General features: G+C 43.5%; 1 protein-coding gene across 1 annotated transcript; it reads left to right on the top strand.

Annotated features, from left to right (window-relative positions):
- The first annotated feature begins 5,018 nt into the window (after window positions 1-5,018).
- Window positions 5,019-14,621, top strand: PFDN4 (prefoldin subunit 4). The gene is made up of 4 exons (XM_029221300.1): window positions 5,019-5,080; window positions 11,288-11,395; window positions 12,226-12,366; window positions 14,233-14,621. Exons 1-4 carry the CDS (start codon window positions 5,057-5,059, stop codon window positions 14,362-14,364), a joined length of 405 nt encoding a protein of 134 aa, XP_029077133.1. The 5' UTR covers window positions 5,019-5,056; the 3' UTR covers window positions 14,365-14,621.
- The last annotated feature ends 844 nt before the right edge of the window (window positions 14,622-15,465 follow it).

Genomic DNA, 15,465 nt, shown 5'->3' with positions numbered 1-15,465 from the left:
CGGGGCGGACATCTTGCCTCCCCAAGGGATTAGGGCCAAGCATGCGAGAGGCCTAGAGGTGGAGAATTTAAGGAGGCACTCACTCCCGAGGCAGCCCTAACCCTAGTTCTCCAAGCTTCGATCAAATCTCAGCTGAAAGAATTTCTTCCGAGCCTCCCAGAGTGGAGATTTGCTTAAGATCTGCTCCTTTAAGCAGGTGAAACTGGTTTTCATTTTAAGTCAGAGATGTTTAAATGCCCTTTTAAAATATATTTATTCTAAATTTTAAAGAGCGATTATTTGTTTAAATTAACAAAAAAATTAGTTCTGTTGGTGTTTTGGCATAAAACTACCAAGTGGACTTGAGTGACTCAGGTCTGAGGAAGGCTACCACGATCCTCGGGCGCCCCCTGCAGGCAATGAGTAAATTACCACGTGATCACAGAGGTTGGCTTCTCTTTGCCTCTCACTCCTCTCGGCTCCCCGTGGAAGGCTCATCTCATCAAGACTTCCCTTTGAGCTCCCCGTGGAAGGCTCATCTCATCAAGACTTCCCTTTGAAGTCTTAGAACCGGGAGCCTGGCACGGATGTTGCAGGTTTTGGAGGGCACTCATGCACGTACGGCTATGAAATGAGCTCATTATCGCTTTGTGACAGAATCTAAATTAAGCTGGGACGTGTCTGGACAATTTTGTAGCTTACATGTCAATTCAAATAGAGGTTTTTGTCTTTTGTTTTCCCCCCCCAACATACTTGCCGTTTCTATCCTTGTATCTTCCTCATGGAGTTTTCATACTGGTAGTTACGTAGTCTTTTATTATTATTTTATGTGTTCTTGTTATAGCTATTAATACCACATGAATAGCACCTTCTAACATACTGTATAACGTACTTATATATTTTGAGTACGGTCTGTCTCCCATCACTAGAATGTAAGCTGCATATAACAGGGCATTTTGTCTATTTTTTTCAGTGCTGTAGCCCCACCGCCTAGCACCTGCCCTTACTGATCAGTTCCAGAGGCTTCGTTGGTTGCCCCAGCCAGACACAGGACCCTCAGCGTGGTCTCAGGGCTGCAGCCCCAGGTGCTCTGATCTGTGGCGATGTACGTGGGCCAACTGTAAGCTCCCTGCTGCAAAGCACCTTGTTTGACTCAGCTTTCTTTTTGCAGTAGCATCTAGCATGGGACAGGTCTCAAACAAAAGCACGCACAAACCCCCTCATTTAGATCTGTTAGAACAGAAGCCTGGGGGTAGCCAAGTTCATACACCTGGAAGGCCTGACAGGGAAGCACACAGATGAGGCAGGTAGGGACCTGTGGGGACCCTGGAGAGGGCCTGTGAGCTAAATGGGCCACTTCCAATCAGCACCAGCAGCTGCTGGCACACAGGAATGGGGGCTGAAGGTCACCGGAATGCTGCTTTTACAAGCTCAAGCAAAATAAAACTCTATTTATTATTATTTTTTAAAACTTTTTATTTTATATTGGAGTAGAGTTGATTAACAATGTTGTGTTAGTTTCAGGTGTACAGCAGAGTGATTCATTTATACATATACATGTATCTGTTCTTTTTCAAATTCTTTTCCCATTTAGGTTGTTATATAATATTGAGCAGAGTTCCCTGTGCTATACAACAGGTCCTTGTTGGTTATCCGTTTTGTAGCAGTGTGGTGTTTCCCTGGTGGCGCAGTGGTTAAGAATCCACCTGCCAATGCAGGGGACACGGGTTCGAGCCCTGGTCCGGGAAGATCCCACATGCCACGGAGCACCTAAGCCTGTGTGCCACAACTACTGACCCCGCGTGCTGCAATTACCACGCGCCTAGAGCCTGTGCTCCATAACAAGAGAAGCCACTAAGTGAGAAGCACGCGCACTGCAACGAAGAGTAGCCCCGTTCGCTGCAACCAGAGAAAAGCCCGCGCACAGTAGCAAAAGACCCAACGCAGCGAAAAATAAATAAATAAAATAAATAAATAAATATATATATAGCAGTGTGTACATGTCAATCGCAAACTCGCAATCTATCCCTTCCACCCCACCCTTCCCCCCTGGTAACCGTAAGTTCGTTCTCTAAGTCTGTGAGTCTGTTTCTATAAAAACTCTAACATTATTGAGTGAGATCTCCTAAGTTTCAAATGTTGGTTCAATTAAAAAAAATACTGTATGTGTCAAAAAAAGAAAAAAAAAAAGCAACCGAAAACAACCCATATCTTGCATCCAGTCACTGGGTGGCCATTTTTCAACCTGGTATAAGGGAATGTGTTCATTCATCCCTTGGGGATAGTATTTTCAAGTGCTTATTGGGCTTTACCTTCCTGACCTGCAGTCTCCTATTGTTTTCATTTGTACCCCAGGCTTCTTTCTTTTGTTAGTCCAAACAAGTACGGACACGCTCCAGCTGGAGAAAAAAAACAGAAGCAAATGTTGGAAATACTCGATATTACGGAATGAGAGGATGCTTAGCAGAAGACTTGAAAAGTCCCCACTTGTACTTGCAGCACTGGTTTTCCTGCAGGAAAGGAGATTAGCTCAAAGGATGCTGTGGGCTGGGAAGCCACGGGGGTAGGGACGGCGGGAAATGGAGTGAGAAAGAAGACTTTGGAACCAGAGGGAGCCAATTCAGCACTAAGTTTGGGGGCGGTTCTGCCCACTGTCCGTCTGTCCAGGTTAGATGACGCTCTCCTTATCTGCCCAGCCCTTTGAACAGCCCCGTCTGTTGACTGAACTCCCAAGAAGAGGACTCTGCTGGCTGTTCATCCAACAACCCTTACCTCCTTCTTCCCCTTCCTTGTTTCCAGAAACCCAGCCTAGTTTTCTTTTTCAGCAGCCATATGTCCAGCCTCGAGGAATTAGTCATCATTGTTCAAGGTAATCATTAATCCTGTAGCTTTTGCCAGTGATTGAGGCGGGTGTAAGACAGACATAAAGGCAAGGGGGCTAAGAGATTCTGGGAAATACATTTCTCCTTGAGAGCGAGAGAGAGCAAGAGTGAGAGAGCACAGGACAGCGAGTCAGAGGAAGCATAAGCAGAGAGGTGCATGCTGACCCCTTTTCTCTCTGCTTGTGCACCTCTTGGATAAAGACGTGACTCTTGCGGATGCAATAGCCGTCTTGTGATGATAAAGGGAAGGCCAAGGATGACAGCATATCCAGCTGGGAGCCGTAACTTCTGCTTTGGTCTGAATGCTTGTGTCTCTCTGCACCCCCCAGATTCATACCTTGAAATCCTAATGCCCAATGTGATGTATTAGGAGGTGGGCCCTTTGGGAGGTGTGGAGTTCAGGAGGGTGGAGCTTTCACGAGAGGGATTTAGTGCTCTTACAAAAGAGACACCAGAGAGCTCCCTCGCCCCTTCCTCCGTGTGAGGACCCAGCCAGAAGGTGCTGGCTGTGAATCAGCCCACACGTGACCATGCTGTTGCCCAGATCTCAGACTTCCAGGTTCCAGAACTGTGAGAGATAGATCTCCATTGTTTATAAGCCACCCGGTCTGTGGTATTTTATTAAAGAAGTCTGAACACAGGAAGACAACGTCTTTGAGCTGCTGATCCAGCCCAGGAAGCTCCTTCCTCCATGAGAGACCCCTCCTCTCCTCTCTTCCTCCCATTCTCTGTTCACTCAGCGGCCACCTCCAAAGAGCCCCTCAGGACCACCCCTTTCTGTTCTTCTCTGTCTCGGCACCTCATTTGTTTCCCCCGTCAGGTGCTTGGCACCATCTGCAATGATTTTGCCCTTTTGTGTTCTATCTCCCCCTCCACTGTCTGTTTCTGCAGCGCCTTTAAATTTAGCTAGTTAGTGATCTTTTAAATGAATGAGTGTCATTGATGGAGATTCCACTCTAGGCCAGATCCTGTGAAAAGATCCAACCCTGAAAAAAACATTGTCGTTCAACAAATATATATTGAGTGTACATGAGCTGAGCACACGGAAGACCTAATGCAAAGGGCTTGGATTCTGGAGCTGGGACCCTGATGGAGCAGGCCATGCCACGTGGGGCTAAGGGCTGTGGCAGAGAAGGTAGGGTGTGCTTGCTATAAGGCCCCCTTATCCTCAATTCCCGAAGAGGAAATTGGGACTTCGAGAAAGGAGGCTTGTCCAGAGCAATTCTCAAATCCCTGGGGTCCCTGAGACCTATTCAGGGGATCCCCGAGGGCCTCTCTTTTCCAACGACATATCTACGTGAGATCAGATTTTCTTCATATATAGCAATTAAACAACGTATTGCAAGAGGTTGAACGCAGAAGCAGGTATGCGAATCCAAACTTCCATTAAGCCAGACATTACAGAGATTTGCAAGAATGTAAAACTGCCATTCTTCTCAATATTTTTTTTGGTCTTGGAAAATATGGTTATCTTTAATTTTAAAATGTTGCTTACAAGAACATGAAATGGATTTTTAAATTATTTTAAATTAATAAATACACTCAAAAATTTTGCTTCTAATATGATAAATGTTGAAGAATATAGGACAGAAATTCTTCAGGGTTCTCAAAAAATTTTAAGAGTGTAAAGGGATCCTGAGACCAAAAAAAATTAAGAATCGGGAGGCACATGTGTCAGAGTATACAGTAATTGCTGAATAATATTGTTGAAAAAAATTAACTACTAGGAGTACTTCCTCCTTTTTATCATCTGAATTATCAGGGCACATACGTCTCTCACGCTATTGCCAAGGTCATTCGTTCTTAGCTCTTTTTTTAGGGAGGTGTATTTCTTCCACGGTTCGTGGGACGGGTGGAAAGGAACGGCCCTTCTGCTCGCTCGCGGCCCCGCCGCGCTGAGCGCCCCCTGCTGCCCGCTGCTGGAGCTGCGGCCGCTCGCCACACCCACCCCAGTTTCTGTCGGCCCACAGGGAGTCGCCTGTCCCTTTAATTGGCACGTACCAAGTCTTTCCAGGTTACATGTCCTCCCCGAGTCCCAGACCTTAGGAATCACTGATCGAAGGTCCAGTCAGAGGGAAAGTAGAGACCACTTTGTGTTTGGCGGGAGTCCTGCGTCGTCGGGGAGCGAGGGAGGGCGCGGGGCCGAGGCACACCTTAGCGGCCCTCCCCGCCTCGGGCCGTAGTCCAGTCCCAAGATGGCGGCCACCATGAAGAAGGCGGTGAGTGGGGCGCTCGGGTTGCGGGATGCTCGGCCGGCGGGCGGGGGTCGGCCGCAGGGGGCCGGCCGCGGGGTGCTGGGGGCGCGCAGCTCTGAAGCCCGGCGCTGGGCTCGGGGCCGAGACTCCCGACCCTGAGGGCGGCCCCGGGGCGAGGCCTGCCCGCGCCCGGCGTCTTGGGGTCTGGGACCCTTAGAGGACTCTGCGTCGCTTCTGGCGGAGCTGAGGATGATCCTGGAGAGTCTGAGGATCCCGCTGCCCAGACCTTGTCCTTGGGGTGTGGGAAGCCTAAGGGTCCGGTTGACTGCGGCTGGCCATAACGCAGGTACTTTACCTGGGTCGTCACGTTTAACCCTTAAAAGTTCACAAGGGTGGGCGCTCTGGTACCCTTCTTTGTAGGCAAGGAAGCTGAGGTCCAGAGAGGTGGAGTCACCTGCCCAAGGTCACGCAGTCGTAAGGAGCAGAGCAGGAACCCGCAATCCCCGGATTATCTGGTCCCTGAACCACTCAACTCTACACTCGGTGCCCCTGCGCCCTCCAGGCTAAAACCATCTGTTATTGAGGATGGACGATGAGCCGGGGCCCAGAAGCCGTCCGTTTATTATTATCACGGATCCTTACAGCAATTTAGCAAGGGCACGTTTTCCCCCCACTTTACAGACGGAGAAACTTAGAGCGGTGAGCAGCTTCAAAGTGACTCAGCTAATAAGCAGAGGTGGAGTGCAAACTCAGGTGTTATTTTGTTTTTCCCAAAGCCCACCTTTTATCCTACTAAGCAAGCAGAACGCGTCTTCAGGGCTTATAATTTGTTAAGTCTACCCAGATGCTTAAAGAAATCTAGATAGAAAGAAAATGGAGAGGGACAAGGAAATAATATCTGATATTTATTGAGGCTTTACTGTGTGCTGGGCACCGGTTTAAGCACATTGTATACATTGTTTATTTTAATCTTACACTCCTTTAAGGGTGATGTTATGTTTAACCTTATTTTACAGATGAGGAAACTGAAGCACAGAGGCAAATTAGGATTTAGATAAATAAACATAGATGTTCTGCCTCCAGAGCCTGTGTTTTTAACTTCCATGCTGTCTGATGAGAGTCCCCTGGCTGAAGGGATTTGCTCTGTAGGTCTTGTGTGTGTTTCCTTTCATTCCGCTTCTAAGACCACATGGGAATGTGCTTCCATTGCTTTCCTGCTCAAGGGCACCTCATAGTCTAAGCCCTCCTGCACTTGCTGTAGGGTGACCAATCCATCCAGGTTTGCCTGAGATGGAGGGAGTGCTAAAACTGGGAAAGCCCCAGGCAAACCGGGGTGAGTTGCTCATTCTACTGGTCTGTCATCCACGAATTCTTATCAGGTACCAGAGTTGGGTTTAGGGCCATGATGATTGACAGAAGCTATGTGAGATTCACTTGGCCTCTGTTTTGTTTTTATATTGGGCTCTCTGTCAGGTATAGCCTTTAACTCCATGGAAGATACTAGTTGTGGTTCACCCTCATTCGACAGATGTAGAAACTACAGAGAGATGAAGTAAACGTTGAGGAAATGGTGGAAGAATGGTTTGAACCCTGATCAAAATTCTTGATCAACATTTTTTCCTTTCATTCATTTAACAAACTTTTTGAGCATGGTCTACGGCACAATTTCAGTTTTAGGTGATCGACATAAGAATGGTGAACAATAATGAGGTTTTTATCCCCTTGTCTTTACAGTATTGTAGAACTTACACTCTTGGGGAGAGGCAGGCGTTAATCAATAGTCACACAGAAAACTGTAAAATTTGCAACTCCGATAAGAACTATGGAAGAAAGGGGCTTGTGAAATGAGGGCTGGAATAAGGTCTGCTTTGAGGTCAGAGAAAGCTTTCCTGAGAAGGTGTGATCTGTAGGATTCCATGAGGAGCAGAAGAAAAAGTTGGAGTACCTCCTGCAAAGGCCTTGCGTGCATTCAATAAAAGGATGGCCAGGATGACAGAGAACCGGGGCAGGGGACAGGCTGAACCATGGTGGTAAAATAACTTATAGAGGGGTAGGTGGCGGCCAAAACATAAGATTTTCTTCTTTATCTTAATAAGACTCTCATAGATGCAACATCTTCCTGTAGGTGTCTCCAGTGCTGTGGACAATTTCTGATAGGTTAGCGACATGTGCCTCTTTTCTCTGCCGACTGTAAGAGAAAACAGAGGCATGCTGATGTGTGAGAGTGAAATATCACAGGATAGCCCTTGGAGTTTAAGGAAAATTGTTTGCAGTCTGGATTGCTTTATAACCCATTACCTCCCAGTGGGTCATGACTTTTTCTGGTGAGAAGTTAAGATGAGATGATTCAGTCGTGTCATCTCCAGAGTTCTGCTTTCTCAGACCTGGTTCTTGGCCATGAAAGGTACTGCAGTCCGATTTCTGTTTATCGTCCTGAGTACAAATGACTCTTCCTCAGAGAAGCCACCTTTGGCCTTCCCTTCAGTCCCCAGCCCCTCAACACTTCCACCGCCTAAACTGTTTTGCTTTCACTGTCACATGTATCACCATCTAGCAGAAACGCTTACTTTTTGCACACCTCTTCCACTAGAATATAAGTGTGCCAGTATTCTTGAGGTGAGGACTCATGAATATCCTCCTTTCACAGTACCTCGTACATACGAAACACTAAGTAATTTTTTTTTGCGGTACGCGGGCCTCTCACTGTTGTGGCCTCTCCCGTTGCGGAGCGCAGGCTCCGGACGCGAAGGCCCAGCGGCCATGGCTCACGGGCCCAGCCGCTCCGCGGCACGCGGGATCTTCCCGGACCAGGGCACGAACCTGTGTCCCCTGCATCGGCAGGCGGACTCTCAACCACTGCGCCACCAGGGAAGCCCCCTAAGTAATTATTAAATGAATGACTGTTCACTGGGAAGGTGAATAAAAATACAAAGCAAAGTTTTATATTGTAGAAACTGGGTAGATACCTTTAAAAAACAAAAATAAAAGCAGACTACAATTGGCCGGAACTTCCTCCTAGGTCTTTAGAACCTGAGGGACCCTGCTGTGGGCCCAGATTGTGCTGGTGAAACCCAGAGTCAGTGTGGGCATGACTGAGGGTGGGTCGCTTTCCTCCCAGGATCCCGTGAGGGGCTGATGCTCCAGATGAGGGTGCAGTCATAGCGCAGGGAATTTTAACTTTCACCTTGAATCTTGGGCAGTCATATTTCTCTTAAGCCTAGCAGAATTTTCCTCTGGGTCTGGGTCTGAGTCTGTTCTTCTTTGTAATGATTTTTGGTAAACGTTATTCAGGAAATAAAGCACTTAGCTGTCGTTTATTGAAAGGCGACTCCATCTCCAGGCCCTACGCCAGGTGCTCATTTTATCCCCTCTGCAAGGTGGGAATAGCTTCCGCATTTTACAGATGACAAACCTGAGGGGGCTCCAGAGAACTGAACAATTTGCCTAAGGTTCCTGCTTCCTTGGATTTGAATCCATTCTTACTCTTTCCACCACTCTGGTACTACTAAGTAACTCCTTCCTCCTTGAGTTATTTTGGCTTCGTGAGCGGTACTAACTACATCGGGCTTCTCTCCTAACCTTTGGGGGTGTGGGTCCCTTTAAGAATCTGATGAAAGCCATGAAGACCCTTCCAGAAGAATGCACATATAATCCACAGCATTTTGCATAGTTTCAGGGGTAAATGGACCTCTGACAGTCGGTGCACTCCCCGTTTAGAATTACTCCCTCCCTGCCAAATGGAGCTTCCAGCAACATAGGAGTGTTTCTAGATCAGTGAGATTAAAACGGAAGCCACCGCTGTAATCAGGGAGGGTGCTGACTTCTCACTTTCCACAGTAAACAGCCCTCCCCTGGGTGGCACGCGGTTTAACCAGCGCGTGTGTTTGCCTCAAACCCCGACTTGAGTCCTTAACCCCAGGGAGAAAACCACCATTAAGGAAATGAACTCCAGGGTCCAGCGTGTGCTGGGGGCTGCCGTTTGGTGAGGCTACAGCAGGAAACGCCTGCTTTGGAAAGGTAGAAGGCAGGTGGCCAGACTCTCCACAACTTTTCAGAAACCCTGTGTCGGTGAGTCTGATGGAACATGATTTAGATTCAAGCTCAGAAACAATGGATTAAGCCTCAGTTGTGTTTCAGCCCTGTGCTGGGTGCTTTCATGGGGATTACCCCAGTAAAGCCTCACCATGACAAGTGCATCTGTAAATACATATTCAGGCTTTCAAGGACTCAATATTTGAATTCTGCAGGAGCAGGAACTCTAGAATTCTCTATTCCCTGTTGGCTTAGAGAGTTGAGACTTCTTGTGCAGGCAAATGACTTGAATGCCAACATATCTGCATATGGACTTTGCTTTGGCTTCTGTAGCATAGCTCAGTGTTTCCCAGCTTCCATATTTGTAAAAATTATGCACCAGGGTGAACATTCAAAGCTATACGTATATCCCACTGTAAAGGATTTTTTTCAAGATAACTGCTGGGTGTCTGATGATGGGGCTGATGCGTGTGTATTGGGTGATGAGAGCCTGGGTCAGAGGAAGGCTGAATTCTAGGTGTCTGCATTTATATTCCGATCACCAAGCTCCGTACTGCTTGAGACAACAGGTTGCCTCAAATAAAGGAAATAAAAGTCAATTGTCAAGAGAGACCGGGTGAAAGGATGGGGTGTGGTTGCTATGAACCATTACTGTTATTGGCAAAAGAGCCCTAAATAGTCCTTGTTGAAGCTATATCTGTCTCTTTCCTGCTTTAAATTATCATCAAGTGCCCATGTTCCTCTTCTGTAAATGAGGGGAAACTCTAAGGAAGTCTGTTATTTTTAAAAAAATGTTTAAAAAATATATAGTCCCTTGTTAATCAACTATATTCCAATATAAAATTTAAAAAAAAATGAAAAGGGGAAGGAACCAAAAAAAAAAAAAGTGCCCCTTTGAGAATCTGATTAAAACCAAGGACTTCCTCCTCCTCTTCCAGGTATACATGATTGCGTGTATAAACACACGCACGCGCACGCGCGCACACATACACACACACACACACACACACACACACACACACTTTTGCCTTTAATTTCCAAGAGCTCATGGACCTGTCTGGACGCGAGCCAGATTACCTGGGTTGAAACCGAGCTTTACCACTTACTTGCTATGTGGCTTTGGGCAAATTATTTAACCTCTCCATGCTTTCTCCATCGGTAGAACAGTGGTACTAATGATCCTACTTAATAAGACTGATTGGAGGATTAGCAGAGATAATAAAGTACTTAGAAAGTTCTTGGTACATAATAAATGCTCAGTAAATGTTAGCTGTTATATGGTTTCATAGATACTTTGTTGTCTAAGTAGTCTAATTTTATTTACAAATTTAATCACAGTTAAAAATATTCAATTTTTATCATTTTACAGTGAATTACACCTTATTCATAATTAAGACACATAAACAAGTTCTGCATTAAATGTAATTTTTAATGTGTGTGTGTAGAATATAGTCACTGAAATGCATAGTGACCCTCAAGCCAGTGTATCAGTTAGATTAAAAATTATAGAAACAGACTTCTGATAGCCTCAATAAACTTAAGCAAGTTTTAACTCTGAGAGAATAAACTAGTCTGAGGCATTTACCAAAATTAATTATCACATCACTTTTGTTCCCTGGGCTATCTTAAAAAATTCTGCTCTAGGCCAAAAGTTGACTGACTTGATTCAGGACTTATTCTTTTTTTTTTTCCTTGGGTTTTTATTTTGTGCCATACAGCTCAAAAGAGTTTGAATTGAGTTATATTTATCTCCAGAAATGGGTACACTCCTGTTCTTGTCACTTCCTTATTACAAAGCCTGCAGTCCCTGGAGAGTTTCTCTCAAGATTTCTTCCCTGTTTCTGATTTTCTGGTACAACCCTCAGCTGTGGAGGCTGGTGGAAAATAGTTTTAAAGGTAGTGCAGTTTTGCTCTGTGTCGATTCAGGACTTATTCTTAATTGTTATTTATATTTGAAGTGTTTTTGCACGTTAGGCATTACTCCATAGCATATCAGAAGAGGTTATAGATTTATGAACAAATCTTAAGCTTGTGGAGCAGAAACTTAGTAAGGCCTGTGTTTGTGATATTCTGAACCTCTCGTGATTCTGGACTCTGAGGGCAAGTAGTTTATTGGGCTATTTCAGAGTTATATTAAAAGCTAACCTATAACTTCTCCATTAAAATTAACTCTACAAAACAGTGTATATGTTTTTTCAGGCTGCAGAAGATGTCAACGTTACTTTTGAAGATCAACAAAAGATAAACAAATTTGCACGGAATACAAGTAGAATCACAGAGCTGAAGGAAGAAATAGAAGTAAAAAAGGTATTGAAAATACAGATCTTATTTAAGAAAAATAAAAGTTCTTCATGCTATAGCTTTTTAAAACTAAATTCAGTAATATGTGATTATATCTGTCTGGGCTCTTTGTTGTAGATGACAAAATACACTCTAGTGAGTTTAAGAAGGAAGACGTTGTTTAAGGGAGGTGAGATAGCGTACAGATTGTTGAGGGGTGTGACCCTCGGCTGAGGGTCTAGGAGCAGGTCCCAGAACCAGAGAACTTGGCTGGTGATGGAGCTGCTGTTGTCGCCACTGATCCCAGAGCCAGCTGCCCCCTCCACCATGGGGATGCTGCCCGTCAGTCCTCGGAACACTGGGCTGCTGCCGTGCCCAAGCCTGTGTGTCAGAGGCTTGTGCCCAGCCTCTTCTCATGCAGCTCTCCTGGGTTGAAGTCCAGTTCAGGTGTCTTTGATTAGTGGAATTTATGTTATTATTTGCTTTCATCCTATCATCAAGCAAAGCTGAGAAATGCAGGTTTGTGTTTGTGTTCGTGTTTTTATTCTACTATAAGAAGGCAGAAGTCACAAGGTGGGAAACAAAGTAGGAGACATTTTGAGTGGCCATGGATACCTCCACTGTCCGCCGCAGGGGGCTTATAGCAATCTGGAACTATCTAAAGGACAGTGTGTTAGTGAGCTATGTGCTTCCTTATGAAATGCTATCTAAAAATGTAAGAAACTTATTTTAATGTGATGATACCTGTGTGAAAGAGTCCCTCAAAGAGTTGAGGTCCCCAAATTAAAATTGGCTTTTAGCCTCTATTAGGGAATTTTGAATACATTCTTCATTGCCATTCACTTTTGTATTTACAGAAACAACTCCAGAATTTAGAAGATGCTTGTGAGGATATCATGCTTGCAGACGACGACTGCTTAATGATACCTTATCAGATTGGTGATGTTTTCATTAGCCATTCTCAAGAAGAAACACAAGAAATGTTAGAAGAAGCAAAGGTATGTTGGAGTCTCTCCCTGGGTGATGAAGTCTAAGCCTTAAAGTAGGATTTATGTCATTATAAAATAGAATGTGTAATTTTAGGTGTAATGGAGAATAAGGGATGATAGCTAATATTTCATGCATTCTTACAATGTCCCAGGCCTGCTCTGAATGTTTTGTAAGCATGATTTTGTTTAATCCTAACGATGACTCTACGGGATAATACTGGGAATCCCAATTGAGAGCTGAAGAAGAATCGAGGCTTAGAGAGGTCATGGGACTTCCTCAAAATGACAAAGGGAATCCTCTTTGCCTCCAGAACCTGTGTTCTAAGTTAATAGTATTTAGAAAGTACAGAATATTATAAAGTAGAAAAGTCACCCGTAATCCCACTACCCAGAGATAATCATCCATAATGAACATTTTCATGTATTTCTTTTATGTTCTCTCCTCCTCTTTCTCTGTGTATTTTTGCTTCACGTTTTGGTCACTTAATGTCCTAGTTGGGTATTATCTTGTTCCATTTAATGTTCATTTATCCAGCAGATCTTCACTGGGAGCCTGTTCTAGGCCAGCTACACGTGCTTTAAAAACATCAATTTTGATGACTGTTCAATGTCATGTTGGTGGACATTGATTCAGCCCACTGTCCTCCTGTTGTTACATTAACTTGTTTTTGCTGTTTTTCTATAGGAATATTGTGGTGAGCCTTCTTAAACCTAAACCTTTGTTCACATGTAGAAAGTTCTTTTAAGGAAATAATCAGAGAAGTGTAATTCCTGGGTGAGAGTATGGATTCACTGACAACATTTGGGCTTGTTAAAAATTCAGATTATTGAGCCCAACCCCAATAACTTCTAATTCAGGAGGCCTGGAGTGGAGCCCTGGAATTCATATTTCTCACAAGCTTCCAGGTGATCTGGGGGCCACCCTTTGAGAACCACTGGCCATATTTGTAAACTAATAACGTTGTCAATACTAGGCATTCTTCTTTTGTTCCTGATATTAATGGGTACATATATTATTTGTGTGATTCCATTTTTTTCTTTGTCATGTTTAGGAAAAATCCTTTTGATCCTGGCCAGGAAGGAATTTCTGACATTCCATGCATTTTGTGTGGCAAAACTGCTCTTTCATAAATGAGGCTCTCATTACTGCTCTTTCAAAGTCTAACTCCAGGGGCCTCGTAGTTAGGGAAATTTCTGCCAGGTTTTTTGGGTTTTTTTTTTGCGGTACGCGGGCCTCTCACCGTTGTGACCTCTCCCGTTGCGGAGCACAGGCTCCGGACATGCAGGCTTCGCGGCCATGGCTCACAGGCCGAGCTGCTCCGTGGCATGTGGGATCTTCCCGGACCGGGCACGAACCCGTGTCCCCTGCATCGGCAGGCGGACTCTCAACCACTGCGCCACCAGGGAAGCCCTCTGCCAGGTTTTGACAATAAGTTGTTACTTTTAATTATTGGTGAGTGTGTGAATTTTTATCATTTCCTCTAGTTCCATAGTTATTTTTGTGGGAAGTTGGAAAAGGCTGTGTCAGAAACCAGGCCCATGGTAAACTGTTTACCGTAAATGTTTGAATGTCATTCTTTCTTTATTAGGATATGATAATTTAGGAATTAATTTTCTTTTATTTTATTCTGTTTTTTAAGTCAGCCAAAACTGAGAAAAGCTTGATTTATTCTATAATAAGCAAATATAGATCATGAATGAAAAATGCCCCACATTCAGACTTTTGGTTTAGATTTAATTATCAGTGTTATTTAGCTGCCTGTCCAAGTTTAGAAAGTTTTTGACCTAAAATTTTTCCCCAATATTATTTCATCCACAGATGCTCAGAAATCATCCAACTGAAGAGAATTAATTTAAACTAATTTTTTTTTCCAGAAAAATTTGCAAGAAGAAATTGATGCCTTAGAATCCAGAGTGGAATCAATTCAGCGGGTGTTAGCAGATTTGAAAGTTCAGCTATATGCAAAATTTGGGAGTAACATAAACCTTGAAGCTGATGAAAGTTAAACATTTTATAATACTTTTTAAATTTGTTTAATAAACTTGAATATTGTTTAAAATGATAATTTCCCTTCTTCAAATGATATGGAAAGCAAAACTTTTTTTAAAATTTTCATTTATTTAATGGAAACGCCTATTTTCACCTGTCTTGCTTATTTATTTTATATTTTTAAAAGAAGACAGTATTCATCTATGTATTTTGCATAACAATTATATCAAGTGTAGGGGCTTTATGTCATGTTATTAAAATCAGTTAAGCAATCGTTTACGTTTCTATATTATCACTTAGAATATTTGTGCAATTTTTATTATAAGAAAATTTAACAGTTAACATGCGTCATGTTGTTTATCTACTATGTCTGTTTCAGTTGCCACTTAGAGATGGTAAAAGCACTGCAGAAAGATCCGGTCCTACATCTGTCTACTTTTACTCACTTCACAACTAAAACTTTGTCATATACTAAAACAAATGTATATATTTTCTTTAAATATGTGTAGTATATATTACATCTAAGCATATGTATTTCACATATAGATCTTGGTTTAAGAGTCCAGATGATGCTGAGACAAGTGAGGCATGTTGAACTTCATACACAGAGCAGAACAACAGAGATATACCAATAGAAAGAGATGTTTGGGTTTTTTTTAAATTGTTAGTTTTAGATTTTATTTTAGTGCTTTGCAATTAACTGGGGTTTGTATTGATAATGGTGTGGAAGTTAAGCAGCTGTGTGTTTAAAAATAAGGCTTTTTTCCTTAAAGAGTACATTTACTCCCTACTGCCCCTGCAAAAGATAACCGTTTTGGGATTTAGAAGACCTAATTGTATTAACTTTCCAGCAGGTGGCACTGATATGCCAAAATACCAATGGAGGAATCATAATACCCAAGTGAGGATACTTCCAGGATTAAATGTCCATAGTTTTAGAGGAAATGTCATTTTTTTCACTTTCAAGGCTAAGCATTGCATATGTATCTTTTTGGTTAAACGTTTAGAAACAATTCAGGCTTAAAGGTAGAATATATAATTCTAAAATTCTTCACGACTTAAAGGCAAACTTTTTTTTTTTTTTGCGGTACGCGGGCCTCTCTCTGTTGTGGCCTCTC

This window comes from Monodon monoceros, unplaced genomic scaffold (assembly GCF_005190385.1).
Source record: "Monodon monoceros isolate NGI ecotype Baffin Bay Population unplaced genomic scaffold, NGI_Narwhal_1 Super_Scaffold_13, whole genome shotgun sequence".
In the NCBI taxonomy this organism is placed as follows: Eukaryota; Metazoa; Chordata; class Mammalia; order Artiodactyla; family Monodontidae; genus Monodon; species Monodon monoceros.
Note: the sequence above shows the minus strand (reverse complement) of the source record. Positions and strands in the feature narration are given on the sequence as shown.

Coding starts and splice junctions, on each gene's coding strand:
- PFDN4 (XM_029221300.1), top strand. CDS start 5,057: ATGGCGGCCACCATGAAGAAGGCG. Junction 11,396..12,225: donor AAGAAATAGAAGTAAAAAAG/GTATTGAAAATA, acceptor TTGTATTTACAG/AAACAACTCCAGAATTTAGA. Junction 12,367..14,232: donor AAATGTTAGAAGAAGCAAAG/GTATGTTGGAGT, acceptor TTTTTTTTCCAG/AAAAATTTGCAAGAAGAAAT.